The following is a 27,592-nucleotide window of genomic DNA, read 5'->3' on the forward strand; positions in this document are numbered from 1 at the left end:
CAACATCTTATGTTTAAATCCCTGTGATATTCTCAGTGTTCTGTGGGCTATGCTGATGGCTTCTGTCCAATTCAAAGCACTGATCTATCATTCAGATCTGTTAGTCCAACTACAAATACATATATTTTTAACTTCTCTAGCTCTATACTGGCACTATATTCTCATATCACAAATGCCTTTTCTTTGACTGTATGTTATTTCCGTGGATAGCCCAAGCCATCTCCTATCTTAAATTACAGACTACCTGTCATTCTATCATTCTGCCATTAAGAAGTGCATCAGTTGTCACTCATCTTTTTCACCAGTTATAATGAGACTTTTTCCCACAGTGATCTATCCACAAGGGATTCATCCTCAACCATGATCGTATGATAACACATTTATAACTTCTTCACTTATAATCCTCAAAATTAAATTCAACACATTCAAGAATATTGAATAACTGGTAGTCAGGTGTTACAATTTATGTTGTATCAATTATGATGTTACTCAGATGACTAAGTTACATACACCACGATTAATTAAATCCTCTAGTGGGTTTAGCCTCTTAACTACATCTTACTTACTTTAAAGGTCTATCTGTAGTTCAGGGAAAGGGATTAGCATTGTATTTCTCTTCCATTTGCTGTTCAGTGTGTATTGTGGAGGAATTATTCTTGGCTGAAAACTCTAGGTAGTGAAACTTTAGCCAAATACAGTCTATTCTTTTTAATACAGAATAAAAGACCTATATTTATTAACAAATACATGCTTTGCAATTATTCTTTTGAAAGTCATTATTTTCTAGTTTAAAGGGTTTCTAAGAGATGGAACGATTAACTCCTGTAGTCAGATATAGTCATTTCTTGGCAGTCTGATATTTAAGTATTGTTGCTCTGGGTGATTTTGGTGATGTAAGGGAAGTAGCTGCTCATAGAAACTTTTCTATCTACCTATGCAATAATACAGCTAAATCAAATCTCAAGAACAAAAAATGCTTCATAATATTAGCCAATAATACTGATGCATTAACAATCAAACCCCAGGTTTGGATAAGTATGTTTCATACTCCTTGCCTTATTTGACAGCAAAACGTTCCTACTGAAACCAGTTACACAGCATCAGCTCTGTTTCATTTGCATCCTGTGGATATCACGCAACAGCTCTACTCTTACACTCAAGAACCTTCATAACAAGGCAAAATTCTGAGCAGAGATTCTCAAATTCATTCTGAGTCATAGTGACAGGAAAACTGTTGTCACCAATAAACATCACTGGGTTTTATTGCTTTGTTTTAATACAAAGCAAGGTTTGCTTTTATGGCCATGTAACTACTGCTTCTAGGGAATGAGAGAAACTAGAAAAGTCAGAAGAGAGGAAGTATTTTTATTTACGCAGAGCCTAAGGTGCTTCTTGCAAAGTTAAAAGTTACCGAGTACACTGCAAAATGGAGAGAGCACAAAGAGCTGAAATATTTCTGCACAAATCAAAAAACTCCTTACCAGTCAGAAACAAGCTGGAACTTGCATGAGGCCCTGCTCACACTGGCAAACATCTTAATTGTTCAGAGCAGACAAAGTCTGTTTAGTCATGTCTGCTGAAGTGGGAAGGATATTACAACACATCTGTGCAGTCTGTTTCCACATAGGTCAATCAGTTCTTGAAGCTTGTTTTTAAGCCAGCAAGTACACTATACATTCAGACGCCATAACACAGGTTGGCCATACACCTGGCCAAAAGGCAAGTAATCTTTTTATAGAAGCTCATGAATGAGCAATCAAGGAATCTCCGAGTCCTAACAGACACGCAGCGCCAACACACACTGATGTCTGTGAGGGATTTTGTAAGAGTCTAAGTATGTCCTGGTGAAATTTCGAAACACAAACGTTCAAAGTTTTGGTGCCCACTGAGGACAGCAACAATATATTTAAAATACACAGTGAACCACAGTGTGACAAACAGGCAGCAAATGAAACTGGTAGATGAATTCAAATTGTTTTCTTTGCTTACTAGTTATTCCAGCTATTAAAGTTCATGCACAAAATTTAGAAGGACAACAAAAACTTATGGAAAATTATGTGGTGAGTCAGTGGGGAATTAGATAACTACTGCATTTCTCCATGCTCCTGAACTAGACTCAGAGAATATCAGATGAGCAGGTTGAAGTAGCAGCAGTGATACAGCTACATTCCTTGGCTTTAGGAGATTATCAGAAGTGCTTCATAGAAACAGAGATTAAAAAGGTATTATGTAGGGCTTTAATACCACTTCAGATGGGGAGCCTTTTGCAGTAGAAGAAAAGTGTCAGCTGACAGCAGTGGTGATGACAGATCAAAAGGGGAATGATCTAAAGTGAAATGTTTTTTAAAACAAACTGAAAGTTAGGTCACAAGATGCATGGCTGGGTGCACATCAAAAAGTACACAGAGCCTGACAATAATAAAGAACAAAGAGCTACCAGAACATAAAATTCCTATAGATAAGACACAGGTAAAAGGCAGTAAAAAGGGGACACAGTCTGAAGGGAATGAACCACAAGGAACTTAATAGAAGAGATTATCCTGGACAGAAAAAGTGTGTGCCACACTAAGATGCTCCCTGATAACAAGCAGGCCTCAGTACTGACATTATATTTGCCTCAAGAACTAGGTTATTCTTTGGAAGTGTCTTCTAGTCTAAGTTCTTCAATTAATAGACAATAAAATGATTTTATAATGTTAAAAAAAAAATGGACTAAACAATACAGGTATCTCAATTTTATTTTATTTTTAACGGAAGGATGGCAAAGAGCTAGTTCTAATCAAACTGTGAAACTCAGCTGACCAAGTACAGACAGATCAGCAGTTGTCATTACGATAAATAACTGCTTTAGAATTGGTTACTGAACTCATATTTTCAAGGGCTGTAAAACGGGAATTCCAGCCTCTTTCTGAACCCAGTCCTTTTAAATTGCTTTGTCTGTTTTGGCCCTAGGCTGCATATTAGAAATGATAAAAGTAGTTCTTTCATACTCAAAATAAGACAGTTCGATTGCCAGTGTCAACACAACAAAGTGCTTATGGCTATAGGAGTTGGGGGGGAGGAATCAGAAATGGGGGGGCAATGGGGAAGGCTCTGGAGTTAACACTAGGCAAGCAGGAACATAATTTTTTCTCTCCTGTGGAAGCCTGTACTTACCCTACTGTATTTTTTTTTACCTTCTGTATGGTGACAAGACTCAGAATTGCTGCTCTGGCAGTAATTATGAATCAAATTCATTAAAATGGTCTTGCAACTTAAAGATGAAGAAACATCACTGGAAACAATTCTATGTCTTTGATATACAATCATGCTTATTTAATCACAGCATTTCCTTTCTTCAGAAACAGTCAAAACAAACAAGCCACAAAGAAATGAAGAGAATTTCTTGAGACAAAATCCAAATCCTATGTTTTATGCTGACCTACATATATATGGTAATGAGATTTTTTCCCCCTGCAAAGTTATAGCAAGCAAATGTTCAGCTTCAGCAGCAGAATACAAATACATGCAAATGTGAAATAGGAACAGATTTACTTTATCTAATTCCAAAAGGCTGAAGTGGCTTATCAGAGTACGTCTCATACATTTACTACACACAAATATGTCTTCTCAAATAAAATGTGTAAAATAATTGCCAAGATGCACATAAATATTCACAAAAAGCCAGAACAGAAACTCCAAATAGTAATTTACTTAAAACCTTGAAGAAAAAGAAATATTTACAACTGAAGACATTATGAGATCTATAGAGAGCATGTTTTGGGAATATGCAAAACACAAATGCGAGTTTATGACGCTGCAGTCTGAATTTTCATGTTTGAACTCCTGCTGTTAATTTTTTAATGAACACAGCATGTTCTAAGGAATATAGTCAAAATATCCTAAAGAATTATCCAGGCAACATTCATTACAAGAATTTGAACTTCACATTTATATGATGCATGTACTCTTACTGATAAAACAACAAAGACTTTCAGCAATCAAAGCTTGAATAAATACTGTGAATAGAAAAGTAATGTTAGTTTGATAAGTCCATTAAGGTACTTCATGGCATGTAGTAATCTTAAATTCGATTGCACTTTATGTACAGTAAGCTTTCACATGCTTCATTTATAAACTCTTATTTGGCAGTTCCTATTATTCTGTTCCCTAGTGCGTCTCCTTTTTTGGACATCTGTTTCTTCACACATTTTTCCCCAAGGCAAATCAGCTGTCTTCACAGCTGAATGAAATTCCCTTCTCCGGCTCAAAGAGAAAACCTTTTTCTGTTTAACCAGCAAGAAACCCATCATCAACAGAAATTCTTACCTGTAGTCTGGTTTTGGAATACTAAGAACATTCTTCTGCCCGCACAAATTTGTATACCCTGACTTGGAAACAAAAATGTCTATTATGAAGTTTTTCATATGTCTTAACTGTGCTTTCTAACATGAGGGCCTCCTCCTAAACATCTTGCAACAACAAGAGCTAGTTACAACGGAGCTAACTTCCGTTATGCAAATAGTATCTGTGCCAAGGTTTCTGTAAAAATTAATAATGAAAAAAATGCAGAAATGTTCTTACACCCTGACTATTGCTTGTCACAGCGAGACCTTACCATCTGTTAGCTGAAACACAGTAGCCAACTGTGAGTGCAGCCTTCATTAGTACCTCGTAACCTTAAACTTCAGGCTGTTTCAAGTTACATGTTATTGCAAATATTGGACTGTCTTCAAAACACACTGCTCCCACTCCCCTCTTCAGTGCTGTATCTAACCATTAAATAACTCCACACGAACCATCACTGGAGAGTCAAATAATTAAAGCTGGCATGACTTGTAACTATTTTTCTTCAGAACACATTGCTATTAAGTAACCATGTCACAGTAGCACTCCAGGACTCCTGTCATGATGTCGTGATTCCCTAAGACAAGTTCTAACTAACCATAATGTTGCTACTTGAAGGCCACTGTACCCCATTGCAGGGATCAGTGTGACTCATAAACCATCTATCTCATCACTGCTCATGCCCGTTACTGTCTTCCTGCAAGCAGGATATTCTGGCTTATTTATAAATGCATTTCTACATTCAAAATATTCAGAATCAAGTATCAACCAATAAAGGGACAACTACTTGCAATTTCCTCTTCAAGCCAAAATTCTTAACTATTTCTTATGGATACCATATAATAGCTTGACTTGTGAATAGTGATACAAAGGAAGAAAAATTATCATGCTAGAAACCAGCAGAACTGAAAATAAAAACAAAACAAATAAACCAACCAGTGCAGTTGGGATAGAGCAGGAGAACTGTGTTTTAACTAAAAAATCTAAGAGCATATTGCTGCCATCATGGATCCAGAGAGTGATGGGGACAGACACAGAATTCTGAGGGAGGAAGATAACAAAGAGCTATAATTAAGCAGGTAGGTTTTTTTTCTGTTAGAAAGTTCCAGAAAACAATTTTCTGGAGCCAATATTCCAGTGAAAAGCACAACAAAACTATTTGTTGATATCCAGCTATCAACAACCAAACAGTTTTCATAAATTCACCCATCTTATTCCATAAACTCAAATAATCTCTGAGCACACATTCCACATCTAGTCCTGACCTCTTTAATTCTCTCCAATCATCTGATAAATTCAACCAATTAAGACTCCAGCAGTAAGCTCTGGCAGAGAAATCAGCCTAACAAGCCTTCTGCTTGCTCACTCTTGCATGCTGCTGCAGATTATCATACTTTTGGGGATGGCCCATACAACCTTTCATGAATCTGCACTGTGAGATGACTTAGGAAACTGACCTATCTTTGAAGCAAAACAGATTTAAAAAAAAAAAGAAAGAAAGAAAAAAGAAAAAAAGAAAAAAAGTGGGAAAATGGTAACAGTGAAACAGAGAAACTTGCTTTTCCAGTGGTGTTAGTAAGTCTAACAAAATTCTCAACAAGCATTTCTGAGTTTATTCCTCAGACTACCACAGCCATAGCTAATGGATCCAGGCAACAAACTTAAGAGAGCATCACTGCGACAATTTTTAAAGGTTGGTCAAGAGATAATTTGGACAGCTGAAACACGTACAGAACTTGGCTTGTTACGAGCAAACTTCTGGTATCTGATGGCTTAACAGTATATCTAATGAGAGTCAACATCTTTAATGTTAGGCTGTCTTCAGAGAGTAAACTAATAAACACTTTCAGTGTTAATTCAAATGAAGACAACTCACTCAGTCGCCACTTCCCTTCAGATACTTGTTTCTGTCTTTCAAAAAAAACTATGATGCATGACTCCTCTGTTCAAGAGATAAAATCAGAACATGTCTTCCAGTGACTAAGATCTTAATTTTGGTCCCTTTGAAGTCAGTGGGAATTTTGGCATTTATTTAAATGACGAAGGATCAGATCCAAATGTATTTGCGCAGCAGCTCTGGAAGAATGCCAGCCTTAATAAAATCAATTAAAACATTTTAAAGATGCAGCCAATCAAAATATTTATCTTCAGACTCGTTTCAGTGTTCAGCATGTCTCTTCAGCTGAAATGCACACTGATGTTGCTTGGCGGAGGTAATACAATGCTGCAACATGTTCTACAGATTTCATTATACAATACTCTTGTTAATGCAAACATTTGAATGAAAAGCTTGTAAGGACTTAGCAGTACTAAAACACCACTCACATTATTCTTTCTCATCTTTGCTAACAGAATAATGTCTTTGATAAGTTTGGCACATCAAGGCCTTAGTCCTACTGTTGAAAAAAGTTCATGAACTCACCAAGATTTTCCCCTTAAGTAAAGAATCCTTTTCTACTTTAAGATAAGTTGTAATATTTCTTTTACAGAAATTAATTATATTGTTTCAATGAGAATCAAATAAAAAAAACCAAAAAAACAAACAAACAAAAAAAACCCCTTGTGTGTATTACTATTTACTACTATCTAAAAGTACTAAGTAAAAAATAAAGCTGGAGATATGACTTTTTTTTTTTCCCCATTGTGGCTTATTATCAACATGCTCTTACTCTTGCAGTACATAACAGTGTATTATAATTTGCTATTTTCAAAGATCTTTTAGAATGACAGACAGAATTAGACAGAATTAGTCGGATGCATTTCCAGAGCGCACAGGTCAACTGAAAGCAGACTCAGTGCTAACACTTTACAGTTCCTGTTTCGTTCTATTCTGAACATGTTTTTAAAAGGTTAATAGAAGTAATCTTGTTCACATCTTGCTGGACTATTTACATGCATGGATTCTCTAAACATTCAACAGCCTTATGAATGCTGAGGGTACTTTACAAATGTATTCTTCCATGTTTTGTTGTCTCTGCAACAACAAAGATTAGCACATATTTTCCGTTCTTAATATTACAGCAGTATTAACATTTTCTTACCACTATGGCAGGGCTTTCTGAATTTGCTTCAAATGAGAAATCCAAAAAGTTGTCTGAGATATAAACTATTGTGAAAAAATGTTGTCTTACCATCTGTAAGTTGATGGTTAGTAAGAAATCAGTGAGTAACAGTCAACATTCTGAACAACGGCAGGGATGGCTCTTGAAAAAGGGGATAGAGACTACTAGCTTCAAATAACAACTGTGTGCTAATTCTAAGAACACATATTATCAATGGCCAGTTGTACAGCTAGAAGAACCAAGCATTCTGTGTTGAGGTATCAACAGTATAGTTGCATTAAAAGTTCTACTTAGCTTTTAAATATGTTTCTGTCTACTTCTAATTATGCTAAAAATATGAATGCTTTAATCTTTAAAAAAATACATTAGAAAAAACATAATACAATTTTTGTGGGGAGCAAAAGAACTTCTGGTTTTAATTACTGTATCACAATTAAATTACCTAATGTACATAAGATCTGCAAAGCTTGGAAACAATAGTGGGTGGTGTTTCCTGGAATAGGGCGATACGTCTTATGACTGGGAAGGAACACACACACCACCTCATTTTAAAGTTAAGTCGCATAGTTCAGTCCACAGAGTCAGGCAGAAATTAAGAACAGGAAACAGAGAGACTTCTTGTCAGGGTTACTATTCAGAGAATGGAAAAGTTAAGTTAATAGCCTGAGGCAAATAGTTAAAAGTAGCTGAAGTCAATTATAATTGTTTCTACAAAATAGTACGTCCATTGCTTAACCTAAGCAAGAGCAAAGAAAACCTAGATGACTTTTAAGATTTAGATATTGCAAGAGTGCACAGTGTAGTACTGCAAAAACCTTCTGAAGATTACTTCAGAAATTAAAACTCTTCTACCATTTTGTGTGTTTAAAGCTACAGGACTTAAATTAGCATATATATGCATACTACATATAGATACACAGACTGCAAGTAAACTGAAAGCCATTTCATACTTAAACACAAAAACCCAATGTGGTAAGACACATTACCCATGCTTTTTGTTACTGCTTTTTTACACAGAGAACTACAACTTAAACAGGCTTTGCATACTTTATTCCCAATTATAATTTTAAAACCTTACTCCCAGTTTATCTAGAACAACTAATCCAATTTATATTCTATTTACAGCAGCCTTTTCTAGAATCAATTTTCATTTACTCACATTGTAAGACTGAGAAATGGAAACTCAAAAATGTTCCCAAAGCACTCATAAACTAAACTGATTGTTCAATACTGCAGAGCTTCTTACTGAACAAATGATGCTGTACATTAACAACTTAGGCAATAAATGTAAACTGTCCTGTTTTTAATCAGTGCACCAACTATCACTACTAATTCAAAAATGCGCTCTTTGAAATCTACTCTTAGAATATATTGTACTAGAACACCAAGTGCCCTTTCACAAAATAGAGAGAAGTGTATACTGTAAGTTGCTGATTTTTTTTCCTGTAGCTGTAAACACTAAATTAAGAAGTTTCACAACAGCTTAAGACTTGTTTTGAAGTAGATACTTTTTCTTGTTCATGGTTTGTATGAAAAGCAGGGTGCTCAGTCTGGATACTCTCCTTAATTTACGCCATGAATCACAGAAATTACTTGGTTTTCAAACTGATCACAGAAGGCAATAAGCTTATTTCTCTCTATATAAGTCAAAAGCAAAACTTATTTTGGCTCCTAAAAGATTTCCACCTTTTCAAAACTGGTTTTGTATGCTTATTACTAACCATAGTTTCAACTTAGTTTAGACATGTTCACAATTAAAAGATGCACCGTGTCAACTATAGAAAGAAGACATGTGAAGACTTCTCGGCCTTTTGGCTAAGATCATGTGTAGTGTATAGTGAAGAAACTGTCTAAATCCAAATATCATTTATCCGAATTACTTTTAAAGGAAAAAGACTTACGCTAGATACTTATTAACTAACATAAAAATTGATGGCAAGCACAAACAGAAGGGACATAGTCAACTCTGCTTCCAGAGTTTTATGCTCTGGGTAGTGCTACCATGCCCAAATGCAGACCTCAATGCAATACATGACATTCTATATCAGTGAGTAAAGAGTTATATATGCAAGAGTTATAAAAGATCTTGGTCACTTCCTAGCAGAAGAAACCACTAGAATTATGAGCATACATTGCTTAAAGAAAGCAAGACAGAGATGGAAACAACACTGTCTAGTAGGATACTCCTTTTTAATTTGGAACAGCAATTCTTTCTCAAACTGTTTGTTTCGACTAAACAGAAACAGAAGCTTTGCTAAAGGGGAAATTAGTAGTCTTTTACACCAGAGAAAGCTTTAATTACTATCAATCTGAAGTCTAGCACAAGAGACTTAAAACTGAAGTCTCTCTCTTTTTTTTTTTTTTCTGCATGTATGTCAACATACTTCCCAATTTCAGAATTAGTATTCATAAATAATTGCCTTGGATGGTAGTTCTTTGGCTCTAACAGCAACTCCTATATTTAATATCAACCGAGCTGAAAAGTTCCTGAGAATGTGCAGCTATCTGGAAAATTAGTACGTATTTCTACTGCTGCAAAACCATTTATGTTTCCATGCCATCAACTGTGAACAACCCATGAATTAAAACTTACATTCAAATGATTTTGATGAAGATTATATTTAAAATATATATATATATATATATATATATATATATATATATATATATATATATATATATATATTAATTGATGCAATTAAGGACAGCTCTTACCAGTGCTAACTAAGGGGCATGGTTAAACAAAGGATTATTATCAGTATTAGGTATTAAACAGGAAACCTCAATATGAGATTTTAGCATAGCTTAAAGTTTTGGAGTGAACAAAACTTGCTCACTGAAACTCCAGAGCTAAAAACAGCGACTTATGCATGAATTACAATGCCTGTGTGTTCTTCTCTAAGAATTTCTATACTTTTGCTGAGATTCCTGTAACAAATTAGGTTAGGGACATCTGGAGCCCATTTACTGTAACCCCCATACCAAGCAGAGCCAACTACATCAGGCTGCTCAGGCTTTGTTCAGTCACATTCAGAGCATCTTTATGATGCTCAATGTCTCTCCGCCCTTGGTCCAGTATTTGACTACTCTCATGATAAAAATCAAACAAACAAAATTAACCACCTTGTTCCTTATACGAAGTGAGGATTCCCCATCCTGCATCTGTTCAGTCACTGTGTGTTTCCAGGAGTTTCTCTGTACACTCCCCTCAGGTATGTGAAGAGTGAAGAAGGATCTCCCCTCACCCATCTGCTTGCAAAGCAGAACCAACCCAGTTGTTTCAACATCTCACATGCCATGTGCCTCTTCCCACAAGCCGTTATGGCATATCTCAGTCATACTCCCTACAACCTCTGCTGCACTGGGCCTGACTCTCCTCTAATCAGGCCCAAACAGCACCAAGTCTCCTGAGTATCTGAGTGGTGTCTACTGAAATATAAGATTTTCTCTTGGGCTCTCATTTACTTCAGTGCTGCAAAGATAGTTTGCAAGCAACTGTAAAGGAAAGCCATTTTATACCTCCTCCTCAGGCTGCAGTGTGTAACGACACTGCCCTCACTCCACAGAGAATTGCTCCCACTTGTAAAGAACCAGCTGCAAGCTGTGTGACTCTCACATCTCAAGAATAAAGAAAAGATAATAATCAGATGCTAGCTGTAACATTTCACACCCCTGGCAGTCTGACTGACCACTTTACTAATGCGGAATTCAATATTTTATGCATAAATTATAAGCCAGAAATTAATGATTTGTCCCACTGCTTAAATTCACCCCTTTTCTTCCCACATTTGTCAGCATCACACGCTCTGGAAGACAGAGTATCTTTTTCCAAGTGTAGGGCCCTTATTAGGTTTGAGGAATTATTAAAAAAAAAGAAAAAAGGGCAAATCTACACAAGCTATTGGATTAGATATGTGTAAAGTAAGGAAAGTAACTACTTGTAAAACAAAACCAATTCCTCCAAATACAATGAAAACCTTTTCTAGAATGAAGATCGCTCCTACTTGCATAGTTACTTTGATATAAAACTCTTGATGCTTCACCATGTTTTTGTTTTGCTGGCTGCAGTCTGGACTATTTTTCTGTAAAATTACAAATGTTTGAAGCAAAAGGTATTCAATAGCAGAATTTTTGTTCCCCTTCATACAAATGAATCCTGCATCACTTAGGTAATGAGAGCTCTTATACAACATTACCCTTTTTCGTAAGTAAACATTGCTCTCAGTTAGAAACCAGCTTTCAATATCTATTCATAGACAGTGAACAGAACAATGGACAGGTATAATATTACCTTTTTGGTCACTGGGTAAAATCAGTCAAAACAAGCACTCAAGAACTTGTTTTATTTAGTTAAGACCATGTCCAAACAAGAAAAGACACAAGTTTAATTTAAGGTTATTTTCCTTCAAGTAGGAGAAAGTGCATTTAAAGCCAAACAACACTTAATTTTTTTGTACATTTAATTAGAAAAAAATCCCCCAAAAGACAACCTGCACACAGTCAACAACTACCCTGACTGCTAAATATTTTTATATTTAAGACAATTGAACCAAAAGCAGCATGAAAGCACAAATAATAATTTATAACAAATAACAAAGCAGTTACTGAGCCTTTTTAAAGAAGGTTTTACCTCTTTCTTAGTTTTCAAAACACTGCATATAATACTGAGTTGTGAGATTGCACATGCAAATATAGTCTGTTATGCTGGATTTCAGTCAGCATCTTACATAACTGAAGGGATTGCAAGTACCTCCACAGCTGTCTGGATGCAAAACAAAGCCACACTCTCCAAAAAATAATTCCATCTTTACACCCATTTCAGAAGGACCATAGTGCCACAGCCAACAGTTAGCCAATTAACCAAAAACCAAAACAGAGCAGGCCTTGGTCACATCCTGGAACTGTAAAATTGCACGCCTAGAAACACACTGTGAAAAAGAAAGTGGAGGAAGGAGGGAGGCATTGGCTGGGGTGTCTTTTCAACACCACTGCTTCTCTGGGAACACAAGTAAGACACATCCATAAAAAAAATTTCATCACTCAATGATACGACTTGCAAGTGTATGTCCTAATTTGTTTAATTTTTAAAATTGCTTTCTTATGATACACCCAGAGAAATAAAGACAAGCAAGGGCTACTGTTCTCTTGAAGAGCTGGAAGACATTTGTGAAGGCATAAACATCTGGAATTCAAGCCAAAGACCTCCTCTTTTTTCTCTTATTCAAATATTTGATGAATAATACTATCAGTACTCATAAAAAAAGTACCAGCTAATGACTCAAAGGGCAAGATAACCTGCTTCTTTCAGGTTTTGTTTTTCTGCCTAACATATTCAAAGAATCACAATACATTCTTTAAATCATGGGGCAACACTCTACAAACATGAAGTCATACCAGTTTGGCTGAAGTATTAACAATGGAAACTCCTTTCAAGCAATTGCCAGCAAAAACTGTCAGAGGCGGCCCTACAGATTCACATAGTGCAGGAGCTAAGTGCATACAAAAGCCACTGTCCAAATTTGCACTTAGTGTTATTTTTATCCCTCAGTTCAAGTATCCGTAGATGAGCGCTATAGTACACTGGCACAAAATTTGACTGGTGAACTGTGGAAAAAAATAAATCAAAGCTACTTCCAATACAACTTTCATATTCTGATCTTTTAAATCCCTTCCTTAGCAACATAAAACAACAAAGCATAAATACAAAGCTAATTTATTACCTACATCTTCATTGCTTAAGCTTCTTCTTTTTTTTCTGCTAGTCATCTCTATGTGTCAGCGTTCCATAACAAACTGCATTAGTCAGTGGCCTAAAGGTGAAGTGGCAATACGGGGGCCACATTTGCTGAAGGTACAATTTAATTAATTGTTTATTATACCTGTGAAGGGGGGAACACATGAGAACTATAAAATCTTTGAGACATGCTAACTGATGAAGTGCCAAGTGTAAGACAGTGTAATTAGGAATTCAATTTTGTTAAACCCACATTCCTTTTTATTATATTTTCTCTTGTTTTCCCAAGGAAAAGTTACTTGGGATACCTGAGAAAAATCTGCTACGCAAGCAACAGCTTTCAAGAAGGGTATATGGGATCTTCTTTCAAATTCAATTATGTTAATTACAAAGCAATTTATAACCTGAAGATGTTGACTGGTATTGAGCAACTTCAAGGAATTTAAGATCCCAAGAATAGATCACTGCACATGAACATTCTGATAGTTGCTGAGAAATTCCCCATGGGCTTCACACAGTAGCGTTGTAGGTAGCATAGAAATACTACAGATGTAACCTACTCATATTCATAAAAACACATGGCATCTGTGTAACAGGGATGTTAATACTATTTGGTTAGTAACAAGACTTCACTTTGCTAAAATTATGGATTGATATGTACATTTCAGAGCCAAATTATCATTTGACTATATATTTTTGGTAACATTATTGTCAAGACTGTTTTAAATCAAGTACACATACATTTATAATCAATGATGAAATAGAAAATAAACTCACTGGAAAAATACATCTCTTTGTGTTGGACTACACAAATAAATCAGAGAAGAACGCATGCCTATCAATGAATATGCATTTTTAATGTCAGAAGCTTTCTGTTTTCTAAGTAGAACAATCAGAGGACAGTTTTGCTTTCTGTCTAGCTTTCTCCTCTATGCCTCCAGTTATCTACATGAGCTGGTAACATTAGCTATCTAGACATGAGTCTATCAGATATTCTGTGACAGTGGTCAGGCAATACACGATTAAAGTATTCTTAACTATATCCTCTAGTTAGAACAGTTTAAAAGGAAGGACTAAGTGATTTAATCTTTGCAGCAGTATATTGTGGTACCCTAGGAAACCATAAGAGAGAATCAAAGAACTCTGTGTGACAGCAAAGAATCAGACATCAGCATGCAAACAGGATGAGGAGATATACAAGTTTCAGTCAATTTTTTTTTGCTTTAAACTGCTCTTCAATTATACCATAATCCATTTCCTAATTAGTAAGAATACAGTTTTGGTGTGAGCTGGATTAAAATCATTCTTAATGCAGAACTCCAGGCAGACGTGGTTCAGTGAGTCCTAATGCAATCTTAATGAAAATAAGCACAAGAGCAATGCCATTGCATCAAAAATGTTGGCAAGTACCATGTTGTCACTGCTCAGTAGCACATAACAGCCATACCTACTGTAACATTCACCACCTGAGAACGTGTGTGGGTGTCAAACAATTACTCTGGATACATTTCTTATGATTTAATTCAGCTTATGTTGAACATAATAGGAAAAAAAAAATAATGAGTTTTCAGAGCGTGGGGTCAGATTCTAATGAGGCTCAAAACGATAAATTCAACACTGCAGTGAACTTTACATTTATTCCTGTTAATCACGCTACTGAACTAGTTAAGACAAGCAAAACATTTTATTTTTCAAATCCTAATCTACTGAAGAATAGCCAAAAAGCATATGGGTAGAAAAGTCTGAATAATGTACAGTGAACAATGAAGAACAAAAAGAACAAATGCACATTCTAAGTTCTAGACAGCCAATCAGAAAGGCAGATGTAAACGAAGTAAAACCATCAAAAAAATAAAAGCAAAGCTTTAAGCTGTTTAAGCTGCTTCCTTTATGCTTGCTTTGCTGTTTGTTAAGTAGTGAGCATGCAAGAATCAATGCACGGGAAAAAAAGAAGAAATGGAAAAAAGTGAATTAAATTTAATTTTTTGTATGATTAAGCATTAAAAATTATTAAATATTATAACTGGTTAAACAAGTGAATATTAAGATGTGGCAGTCAATTTTGTTTCTTTATATTTATAGCATTCAATTACAACTCATATGAAAAATAAATGCCAGTAATTGAAAAAAGAAAACAGGTACTCAGAGATAAACCAGAGTCAATTAATGTAATGCTGCTCAGTCGGGGAAGAACTTGAATCAACAGACCTTATTTTGGGTAAGATGACTAGCTGGGTTGCTTGGGGAAATATTATTACAGTTTTGCAGGCTAAAGATTAAGTTCCCAACTACAATTACTCTTGCATGATCTTGGTTATTCAGCAGCCAAGAATTTTTTTTTCCTCAAGTCTTTAGGGTTGGCTCCCAGTGGTAATTGTAGCTTTACATGTTGCTTTCAGGACACACAGCTTTGTGACCTCCCTGTAAAGTGGAAGTGATTACGTACAATGACTATTTGAAAAACTTGCTGTAACACAACAATATGGCTGACTTGTTTCTCATGTCTTCATCTCACATTGGGAATTGCTGTTTTTCACTCTACTCCTGGCTGTGCATGCATCAATTAGGATTGAAAGGAAAAAAAAAGAAGCATTATTAAATGGATGATCATTACTTATGCTAAAACAGCTTGTTTATATGTCAAAGCCATTTAATCAATACCTACCTGTAATAAATGGTGTATGCATGAAACAAAGCACTCTCATTAAAGGTACTCATAACCTGAATTCAAAGCAATTCTTGTTTCACACTGCTGTGTTTTTCAGGGTTGTGCTAGCTGAGGTTCATCACAGAAACTGCTTTCTTTCCTCAACAACAGCCTGTTTTTACATCCTTCTAGCAAGCAGCTTCCTTGTTATTCTGTGAGATCTTTTGCTTCTTACAGAGTTTTACTCAAGGGAATAAGTACTGAGAAGAAGCTGTGGTATTTTTAGTCAGCTTGGTTGCATCCTAAGTCTTGCGTTAGAAAGACTCCAGTCTCACTCCTCCTTGCACAGAACAAAAATGAACTGAAATACAACAGCTGTGCCCAAGAACTTAGCTAACAGACATGCAGACACAAAGCAGGAAGGCATGAGAGACAGAGGTTAATTTGCCCAGTGTCAGAGCATAAGCAGAACTACGATTATGCTGTCTACGTGCTTTTTTTCCTGGAAAAATACAATTCATGTGTCTTTACTGTATTTTAGCAATTGCCTAAAACTAAAAGAATCACTCTCTGTCCTTTATCCCACTACTCTTAAAAATTCTCTTAAGTGCACAAAGTCAGGAGAGAAACAAATTCATCCTCGTTCTATGAGATCTGAAAAAGCCTTGCATGGGCCACACTGAACCAAAGCCATGCCAAATATTTACTTAACACAGAAATATCTCTAACCAGTTTTTCTCACATTTATGAAAGTTAATGTTCTGGTTATTGATGATGCGGCCATAAAAGCTATTTTCTTTCCTCTGAAGTACACAGTTTATGGACCATACATGAGAGCTCAGTCACACTGCAAGAAAGCTGACTGTGAAAGTTCCAGTAGACAAACTTTAAATAAGAACCTTGCTGTTCTCTTCCATAAAAGGGAACTGATAAACATCTGGTCTTTGGAAATTACTTTGTGATGTTTGGATTTTGTACCAGCAAACTACTCTCACACACTGTGGTATATCATCACATGATAATGTACTTTTCCAAGAAAAACCTAGTAAAATGAAAGTATTTCATTACCATGAACTCTTGTTTCTTGAAAGTTATATAATTACCGTGCAATCTCTTATAAGATCTTATTTATTTTAACTTTAATTATTTACTTCAATGAAAGGATTATTTCATGAAATAAATACTTTCATTAAAAAAACTGAACAATTATTTCTTCTTCACCGTATATATTTTGTTTACCATATGCCAAACTGCTATTTCACATACGTGAAAAGAAAACTGGACTGAATACATATGAAATAAATTATTGGCAAAGGAAGTACGAGTACTTGCCATCTACAAGATCAGATTCACAAGAAACGCCTTTTCCTTTTTCCAAAACCAACAAAATTGTTTAAAAAAAAAAAAAAAAAGCCAAAAAGAGAATAAAAAGATTTGTTTGAAAGAGGAAGGATTTCTCAGGTAACTCTATGTTTCCAAGTTATTTAAATTATCCTCAAAAGACTCGCACATTTATCTTGACCAGAACACTATGGTTGACTACAATGAATAAAGACATAAAATTATCAATTACCGTTTTTATTCAAATCTCATTTGATAAACTCAACACATTAATTCTCACTTGTTTGGTAAGACTGTAAACTCCCAATTACACCATCAACATTTCCATTAAGTTTTTGTTGAATGAGCTCTTGAAATCTGCATCTTTTGTTAATGTCTTGTTTTGTCTGTAGACTAAAATAGAATCCATTTTAGTCAAAAAGGAACATTGTATTTCCTTAATTTGAGAGATCACCACAGACTGACAGGCAGTTTAAGAGAAGAATTTGTTGCACATACAGTGCTCGCATTGGTCAGTTGTGATACAAACTTGTTTTCTGCCAAATTCCCCCTCTTTGGAAGCACTCAACACATGGCCGGAGGGCACTGTGAGCAACCTGGGCTAGAGGGAGGTGTCCCTGCCTACAGCAGAGGGTTGGAACTACATGATCTTAAAGGTCCTTCCAACCTAAACTATTCTAAGATTCAATGACTGAATTCAGTAGCTTCACCTCAAAAAATTTCTGCAGATTCAAATCCTACAAAAGTTCTCCAGGTGCAACTTTTCCAAAGGGATATCAACAATGGAGTGCAAGGAGAGAATGCAGACACAATTTGAAGAGAAAAAGTAATATAAATCTGCTACTTAATTACAGTGTTTTTAAAAATATTCTCTAAAATGTATTATTGTTCATCATGTATATACTTTATCTGTAATGCACTTGGAATCAGATATAACTCTACAATCAGCTATTTTATGCCATTCCTTGTCCAGAAGTTCAGCTATGCAGCTTAGACAAGTTAACCTTTCTTTTGGCTCCACAACAGTCAAAAGTAAAGAGGCATACATCTATGAAATATGCTATTTTAAAATGTTGGTCATTTTCTCATGATTTTTCAAAACTTAACAGGTGGAGAAATACAGAAAGTAAAGTTGAACTACTTGACAAAAGCAGACAAGAGCAGAAACAAAACCTGGATTAGATTCAAGGACTGCCGCAATCACTCCTTTCCTGCTAGAAATGCCAATTCCAGTCCAAATCCAAAACAAAAACGAATTATGTGCGTCTTGTGACAAATGAAACCATCATTTTATCTCTGTCACAAACACAGATATTGGTTCAAAATTAATTGTGATGCCAACAGTCACACTTCCACAACACAGTACAAAATACAGACAGATGAAAAAGCATAGATGTTTTGTTAGCATAAATTGCTGCCTTTCAACTATTTGTTTTTTCCTCTCCCACAGTAGCTCTCTGAAGATCCTAGCAGGTATAAACATGTTCTCTTTTAATTACAGAACTGGATTACTGTTGTAACTGATTCCCAGTTTCAGCAAATTATAATCAAGTACCCATTGCACATAACAACCATCTAATGGCCAAAAAAGCCATAATAAAGAAAGCTTTAATGAAAGAAATCTGGAAGCTTGCCACAATTTTATGGCAGCACACTCAAAAAGAAAGAATTATAATCTGTATTCAAGATTAAGTGAGCCTTTTAATCCACATGGCCAGAAATGAACAAGGCAGAGCAGGCAAATTTTGATCAAAAGCAAGAACAACATGAAAGTACCAAAATTCCCCTTGGTAAGCAACTGCTAATTATGTAAGAGGGTGCACATTCATTTCATGTAAAGAATTTTGAGGAAAATACAGTATCAGTGTGTTGCTTCCTCTGTGATAATTCACTTATCTACTAACCTTTCTACTGCCATGAAATCTACTTGTTGCTATTTATTTCAACATAATTCATTATCCTGCACTCCCTGGATGCTGGAATGGGCTACCTAGGGAGGTGGTTGAGACACTGAATCTGGAGGTGTTAAAGAAACAATCAGATGTTGCACTGAAGGACATGGCTTAGTGTGGAAATATTGGCAGTAAGGTGGGCAGTTGGACTAGATGACCTTGGAGGCCTTTTCCAACATTGGTGGAAGGTTCTATGCTTCTACGAATCTGTGATTTGGGGAATTAATTGAGCAGCCTCATAACAAAATTTTAAAGGAGTTTGCAAGATGAATTACAAAGTATTTCAGATGTACAGGCACTGCTGAGCAAGCTAAAGCTGCTGCAAAAGCAACCTGAAGAGCTCTTTGGCTTAAACACAGTTTCATTATTGCACTAGTACTATAGATGACTGTAACTGCTGACACAATAGTAACATCAGATGTCCCAGACTCATCTTCCAGTCAGCAGAGAGGATGTGAATTTTCCTATTTTGCATAAACCCCACTCTAAAGGGATGTTCATCATCACAGACTTGTCACTGGGTGTCTGTACAGGCCACTTTCCATATGACTGCTGAGGGCCATTCATTCTGTGAGTCGGACGGTATCACTCAAGATTGAGAGCATTCAGAGTCAGCGAGTTGCTGAGCATTTCTAAATCCCTACAGCTAAAACTATCCTTCATTAGCTAAGAAATAAAAATATCACTTTCTTACACAACAACACAGCAAGAAGAATTTTTTAATGGCATTTTTTCAGCTTCTATGAGTTCCATACCAACACCATAGTACAGAATTAAACACAGAAGATGATTTCACAGATCCTCTCTAATAAAAATTCATACCTTCCACAAAGACTTCTTATGCTGTTGAAGGAAAATCTGTCATATTTGTTAATTAACTAGAAATCACACAATCCAATCAAGCCTGAAGTTACACAAAACCAGCAACATTTTTACCACCTAACATCACCCAGCTGAGAACCCAGTTCATATATTTGGAGCTTATACACACTTCTTCCATATTTTTGCTGAGGTCAAGCCAGTGCTGAACCATGATATAGAATTCTTAGAGTTGGAAGGGACCTCTGAAGGCCATCTAGTCCAACTCCCCTGCAAAGAACAGGGGCACCACAGCTAGATCTGGTTGCCCAGAGCCTGATCCAGCCTCGCCTTGAAAGTCTCCAGGGATAGTGATGTAAATTAGTCCATCACAGTTACAAGTCAAGAATACTGATTCAGACAAGAAAATAAGGCACTGTGGAAATCCCAGAGTCTACATTGTAAAACTGCTTCAAAGCATCTTGTTCCCTTCCTAAGTCCGTGAGCATCAACCAGCAGACCATAAGCTGTCACTGCTGCACTCTGATACTATCCCTGTGCTATTCTGCAAAACTACAAAGTATCTGGTTTTCAACAGTCTGACTTCTTGCACTTTCTTAATTAAGACAGTTTTAGTTGGAAGGAGATCACTGCATCTTTGATTTGTATTCTCCTACTTTATGATTTTCTGACAGGAGTAACCTCTGAAAGTCTGCCAGCCTCTCTTAAATGAAAAAGATCCTGCAAATCAGATCAATTTAAGTCTCTGCTGTATTGATCCCCACAGTTATGCTTTACAGTTTTGTAGTTCAAATGCCAATACAGAAGGCTTTGGTTATCTCTGTTAACTCATCTCCTGCTCCCAGCTACAGAACAATGTCCACTTGTTTTCTCCCCTACCTGACAGGTTAAAGGAGCTGTGAACTTAGGGGATACACAAGCTTGACAGAAGAGTGAAAATTAAGGCTGAAGTGTCTGTCTGAAGCCCCAGGCAACAGGTTAATACTGGCTGCATAACATCTTCTCATTTCTAAATGCTGTAATTTCCCCTGTGAGCTCACTCAGGGTTAGTCTAATGTTACTGACATGAATCAAAATCAGAAAAATATATTGCAGCAGCTGAACATGTTCTGAATTCAAATGGAACTTCTGGTGATAATGGAATCTTTTGGATTGTTTGCAGATTGTGCAGTAGAAAGTAAATCTTGTCCAAAAGCAACAATGAGAGCTTTTAAAGGCACATGACAGCTATCTCTCGGGCAGTGAGCAACCCAATGATGTTGACTCCTCTGCCTCTCCAATATTTTTCAAATAAAACTCTTTTGCAGTATCAACAATGTCAGGATTTCTGCTATACCAAGAACTGCTTCTGGCACATAGTGCACTTGTTAATTTTGGCAGTAAAATATTAACTATAGCTTGTAGGAGCTTATACACAGAGCTGGAAAAGCCAACACTGACATAACTATTACTACAGTTAACCATTTAACAAAAACACCCCAGATAGAAGAGGGGGAAAAAAAAATCCCACAAAATCACATGTGAAATTTATTAATGAAAAATACAGAAAGAAAAACTAATAGAGAGAAACAAAGGATTAAACTAGCTAAAATAACTGCAAAACGCACTAGAAAGCAGCTGGCCTGTGTAACGGGACTATTCTGGCTCTTCTTCCAGAACCTGTGGAAACTTTGAACCAATAGCACACTTGGTTCTGCATCTGCAGTTGCTGTTGGAACTGCACTTACTCATGTCCAAAGTCCTACTCGATCTGTACTGCTACAGAAGAAATCTTAGTATAGTTACAAGTTAAAAAATTCCATACTGAAATAAACACTGGAGAACAAATGATTGTAAAATAAACATTAAAATGTTGTCTCAAATCACTGTATTGTTTATTTGTGGAATGCCTGCAATTGTTTTTTAAGGGAGTCATAAAAATTCCACACTCACCAGGCCTCCATTCATGAGGGCAATGAACTTCCAGAGGACCTGATTTTTTATGCAATTCAAGAGAAATATTTTCAGATACAATTAAAAAAAAAAAAAAAAGATTTAAAATTAATAGTTTTATTCCTTAAACTGAGCAAAAACTTGCCTCAAACATAAACAATGAAAATTAGAAAAAATAAAGACCACAAGTCTTGTAACCTAAATACAATGCCCATTGTCTGGACTTCCTTATTTCCATGAAGAACATCTGATTTTCATTTTGGATTAGAACATTCTGCTAAAATTACTAATATACTGGGATCTTATTTAATTACAAAATTTCATGGAGAACAACTTCAGTTATGATCTGATCGCTGTTCCGTAACTGTAAATTCACATTCTAACTCTGGAAACAGCAATTCTAACCCAACATTGAATGCTGGTATTGATGATCTCAGACAGAACAGTAGTTCTTGACAGAAAAAAAGCAGCACATAAAACTCAGATCAACTGGCAGCTTTTGTCACTGCTTAGCCAGGGAAAATTTGGCTAGCAACTCGGTATCTCTGTAATTCCAAGAACTTCCAGTATTCTTCTGTGAATAGACACTCACTTGCCAGAGATAAAAGCTAGTCTTAAAATGAATGGTGAGAACAACATTGACAAACTTCTCTCTCATATTTCACTTACTTGGCTATTCCGTTCGGTAAATAAAGATGCACAGAGATTGCAGTTGAACACATGAATGTTCAATAACAGAAGGGGCTCCTCTTTCCTGCTTGTATGTATGGAAGTGAAAGCATACATGGGAATTCTATGGAGACTCAACATCCTCAGGCTCCTAAATGAACTAAATGTGACCTACCAGGCCAACAATAGTTTCAATAAAAAAGAACATGTAACAGCAACACAACAGATTCAATCCTGCCCTCTTTTTCCAGGATTCTGGAGGAATTATATCATTAAGCATGAGAGAAATAAAAAATAACAAATAATTTTAAAAATTCTAATAAAAAGTATTGAGAATCCTACTAGAAAAGACTAAAAGAAAATGTATGAGCCAAAATGGAAGGACTGCCTCATGTCAGAACTCACTACTAGTCCAAATTTGATGGCAAAGTATTTCTGACCATGCATACTTAACACTTAATGGAAAAGACAGAGGTTGCTCTGCATCTGGAGCATCACATCCTTACACACATAGCCACCCTCTTCCTCTAGAAACCCATGAGATTACATTAGATCAAAAACTAGTCTCAGAAAGGGAGAACCAAGGGTTGGCTAATTAAACAAACACGCAAGAGGAAGAAAGCTTCTTCAAGCTTTTTCTCTATGAACATTAGTCTTTAAAATGTAAATTTTTAAGTCTGAACCTATGAAGTAATAAGTCTTAGCAATAGGTATTAGAATAATACTCTAGGCACAAGCTGTTGCACAGGTGAGGAAGGTTGCTGACATGGAGCAAGGGGCTTGACAAATACTTCTCCAAAGTGACTATTGAGTTATACCTGATACTTAACAAACATGAAAAACTGGTACCTGCAATTTCTGATTGCTCAATGAGAATATAATTATTGGAAGACGCATGTTTGTACAAGAAGAAAGGGAAATCAATCTGTGTTTCAGAGCACTAAATTGACTTTATAGGTTCAAGTAAAATAATAATCATAATAATGAGGCAAGGTAAGTTTGCTGTGAATCCAAAAAATAGCATACTTGGCATCCCAAACACTGCAGATCAAGAAAATACATGAAATACCAACATAGTACTTGATCCTAATCTTAAGTATTTGTCTTCAGAAAGCAAAATTGAAAATAGAAATAAATTTAATGATAAACCAGTCAACAGCTTCACAGTCACTACTAATGCAATTCATTTAATTAATAAAGCAGTTGTTGAAATGCAAAACATTCATGATCATAAATTGAACTGGAACAAATTTTCTGTATGTGATTCCAACAGAAAATCAAATCTGCCATTGAGAAGCATTCCTGTGTCAATACACTGCATTGCAATAACAATACAAGTCTAGAATTGTTTTTTTTCGGAGTTTACCATAAAGTACATCAAGCGATTCTGTAAATCTGGAAGCTGAAACGTTTACAATTTAGTTTCAAATCATGCAGCTACTACTTAAAATAAAACATACAGATGATATATAGCAGAAATTTGAAGATAATGCTGAGAAGTGTAAATAGAGAAATTATGTATGAAAGGACATGAGGACTAGTGATATGAGCCAGTCAGACAGTTAGCAACAGATGGGATTAAAGTGAATGAGAAAGTAGAATTTCACCACGAAAACAACAGTGAAGACACAGCTCAAAAAACTAAAAGCAATACAGAAAAAATGGAATGGAAGGCTTCAACAAAACTGTATTGGAGTAAGATTTCGGTGTTTCACAGTAAAATGGAAAAACACAACAAAAGGATGAGACGCTCCGAATACTTAAAACACTTGTGGCCCATGAATGAAATAGCTCCATCACCCAACAGCAACAAAATTGTCACAGTAAAAGGGAAATCAGAAAGTATTTAAGAAAAAAATAATAATAGTGGCTTGCATAGTAACAATGTGTGACTATATCTATGTAAGCACAAGAGAGAAATAGAATTCAGTCCAAACAGTTTGAAAAATACCTTTGGGCAGGACACTCTAAGAAAAATGAGCTGAAAGCTTGCAAGACCAGATAAATTCCAGCTGTTGTTCTTTGTGGACTAACAGATTTTTCCTGCTTGCCACTAGCATATATAACATTGGCAAGAGACAATTTCTATGCCTCCATCTCTAAATAAATATAAACAAAACAGACTGTCTTTAAGATTTTCAATCCACGATATCTTGTATTGAATTAAGTAAGAAATGAAAAGTTAATTTATTCCAATGCAATATGGAACATAGGTTCTGCTAGTGAGTATACAAAATTTCATTCCAGAAAATGTTCTCCACGTGGCTGGCTCTACAGATGTTCCTTTATTCTCAAAGTTATAAGGCCAAAGTGGTCAGGGCCAGTCAGCCGAGTTGGCTGGTTTGCTTTGAACAGAGCTCATGTAGTTCAGAACGATCCTCTCCACACTTCTCTTCCTACTTACTGTCAGTATGAAAACACACAATGCACTGGTGTGTCTCAAATGTATTACACCACATGCTGTACCAGACTTCTGAAAGCAGTCACTTGGGCAGATGATGACAGAGAACATACTATCTGTTCATAACATTAAAAAAACCCACCCACATATAAGCTACTGTAAGCAGGAGTTGATGCATCACTATCAAACACTCTGGAATATGTTAAGCATGTCACCCTAAGAAGCTCTACAACATGCACCTGGATTCTTTTTTTTTTCCTCCCTCTTTGCTGCATCTACCCAGCAAAGCACTTCAATGCCATAAAACTGAATACTTCAAAAGGAACAGATGATAACATATAAGAAAAATTATAGGCTTTATTCTACAGGGGAATATTATATTAATGCTGAAAGCTTAATTTAGTAATGAGACTCTGCATGAAGGGGGGAAAAAAAACCCAACTCGGTCATGGAACAGTTATATCTATATCTACTCTGATTTTTGATGTAGTTTTGACCTAAGTGCAAAATTAAAAGGACTGAGAAAGGACTTTCCCAATTTGCTGAAACCCAATCACATACTGGATTTCATCCAGGTCTATAGCTCAAAGGCAAAAGGGATTTAGTAATATTTTTACAGAAGTAAATTCCTGATTCACATTACAGAGCAAATGTCAACTGAAACTAAAGAACAATTTCTGTCATTAAATATTTTGCTTTTCTAGTCCAGCCTGTAACAAAAGCAGCAAGACCATTTCAAAATTGAAAACCCTTTCATCATCAGTTACTGCTCGTTTCTCATTTAGACTTACTTAACACTGACATTAAGACACGCAACACTAATTCTGCATCATGGCAATGAGCAAAAGATGACTGCTTAACTAAATCCAATATCCCAATGAGTATTCTGAAATCAACCAGATGTTAAAACAATAATTGTTTTGTAACATCTCCACAGTACTACAGGCTTCATATAATGCAATGGGATGCAACTTTCTGCAGCAAGTTACTGTATGTCACACCAGTCTCCAAGTTGTGTTAATGAAGCAGTTTGAAAATACAGTAAATTTTATACAGCTAAGATTAATGGAGTGATTAAATTGACAGGAATGCTTAATTCACATAAAAAAAGGACCTTAAAGCAATCCAACACACCACATGGCTGTTTGGAATTTCTGCTTCATCGTCCTAATTACACTAACGCTGTGACTAAATTTTAGAGATAATACAGAAAAATGTCAGAGTTCAGTTCTTCGGTTTCTAAACCCATGTTTTCCTACTTTCTTATTACCTTATGTTTGAAAACTATATTTAATGCTCTTTGTGTCCTTCTTAATTGCAGAACATTTATAGCTAACTCACTTGACCTACCTAGTATTTCAACAAGCTCCAGATTCCTTCCAAACTACAACAGCGGCCAATTCCTTTCTCTGCCTCCAGGACAAGATTTTCAAGGGCACTCAATGCTTGTCTTGCTTAGGCACACAAAGCACTGACATTGTCCTCTCTCATAACTGTGCTTCCTGACTGCTCTCTCCATCTTTGCCCTCCAAGATTCAAACTGCAGACACCTCCTCCAGGAAGGAGAGTTCCTCTCTCACACACATTGGAACAATATATTCTTTATGACATATGCTTTAATTCTCACCTATGTCACAGAAAAATAGAATCTAGGCTAGAAAAGACCTTTAAGATCACCATGTCCAACCAACAACCAAGCACTGCCAAGTCTTCCACGCAGCCATGTCCCTTGGTGCCATGTCCCTTGAACACCTCCAGCAAAGGGGATTCCATCACCTCCCTTTGCAGCCCATTCCAATGCTTGACCACTCTCTCCTCGAAGAAATTCTTACTGATATTCAATCTAAATGCCCCCTGGTCATCTCCTTGTGTCTTATCAGACAATCATTCCAGCTATAAGGAATACTGGTTTCTCCATGTAAATGCTTAATTTATTACTTTCTTTAAGTACCCAGTAATTTGGAGGCTTAAAAATACCTCACTAAAATTCATTACCAGCTCAATGTCAGCTAAAGTCTGTCAAATCTACTGATTCATTTCATATTTCATTCATTTATTATGCTTCATTAATTCTAGATTTAAACGTTTTGAACAAAATAATGAAACTACATACAACTAAAAGTACCAACACCTCTAAAATCCCGCCAGACTTTGCCAACTTCTTTAAACCAAACTGATCACGTTTCCAAGTATAACAAGTCCTGTGATGTCTGTAATAGCATCTCATTATAGTAGCAATGGTATTCATGTTATAGCTCCCTCGCATGCCTGAAGTATTAATCACATCCCATATGAAACATGAAATTAGAGTACTCCTGATACTCTTTCTGAAGCAGATCAGCTAACCAGAGCCTCACGCAAAATTAAGAAAAAAAGAAAATACAATGATCTAGACAAGTTGTTTTTGATACTGGAATCAGATTGTAACTTTCTGGGTACTGTTTTGCTAATTTACCTTATTCCTTCAGATTAAAACTACCCTTCTAAAAAGGCAGTCTAATCTATGAGCAATTTGAACTTCCATCTCTTAACTTCCACAATTATTTTCAGTACTTCTTATAGTGAGCAAAACTCATGCAATTAGGGTTTCTTTTGGAGACTGGAAATAGTATCTTACTTTCCAGCTGCCCCATCTTTGTGAGAATGTTAGTGAATATTAGTTAGAATTAAAATGAAGCCTAAATGTAACGACTGTCATCCTCCAAACAT

The 27,592-nt window shown here is 35.9% G+C and overlaps 1 protein-coding gene across 4 annotated transcripts in view; it reads right to left on the bottom strand.

Annotated features, from left to right (window-relative positions):
* Window positions 1-27,592, bottom strand: part of ATG7 (autophagy related 7) — a 72,414-nt gene that overhangs the window by 12,668 nt on the left and 32,154 nt on the right. The window contains exon 19 of one of the 4 annotated variants that reach the window (XM_015874781.2): window positions 15,367-15,670. The exons of the other annotated variants lie outside the window; for them this stretch is intronic. Within the exon in view, the coding sequence (XP_015730267.2) occupies window positions 15,656-15,670 (15 nt within the window). The 3' untranslated portion in view covers window positions 15,367-15,655. Of the gene's footprint in view, window positions 1-15,366; window positions 15,671-27,592 lie in introns of those variants that run through there. 4 annotated transcript variants of the gene reach the window in all.

This window comes from Coturnix japonica, chromosome 15 (genome assembly GCF_054131305.1).
Source record: "Coturnix japonica strain WE chromosome 15, WE-NBRP24, whole genome shotgun sequence".
NCBI lineage: Eukaryota > Metazoa > Chordata > Aves > Galliformes > Phasianidae > Coturnix > Coturnix japonica.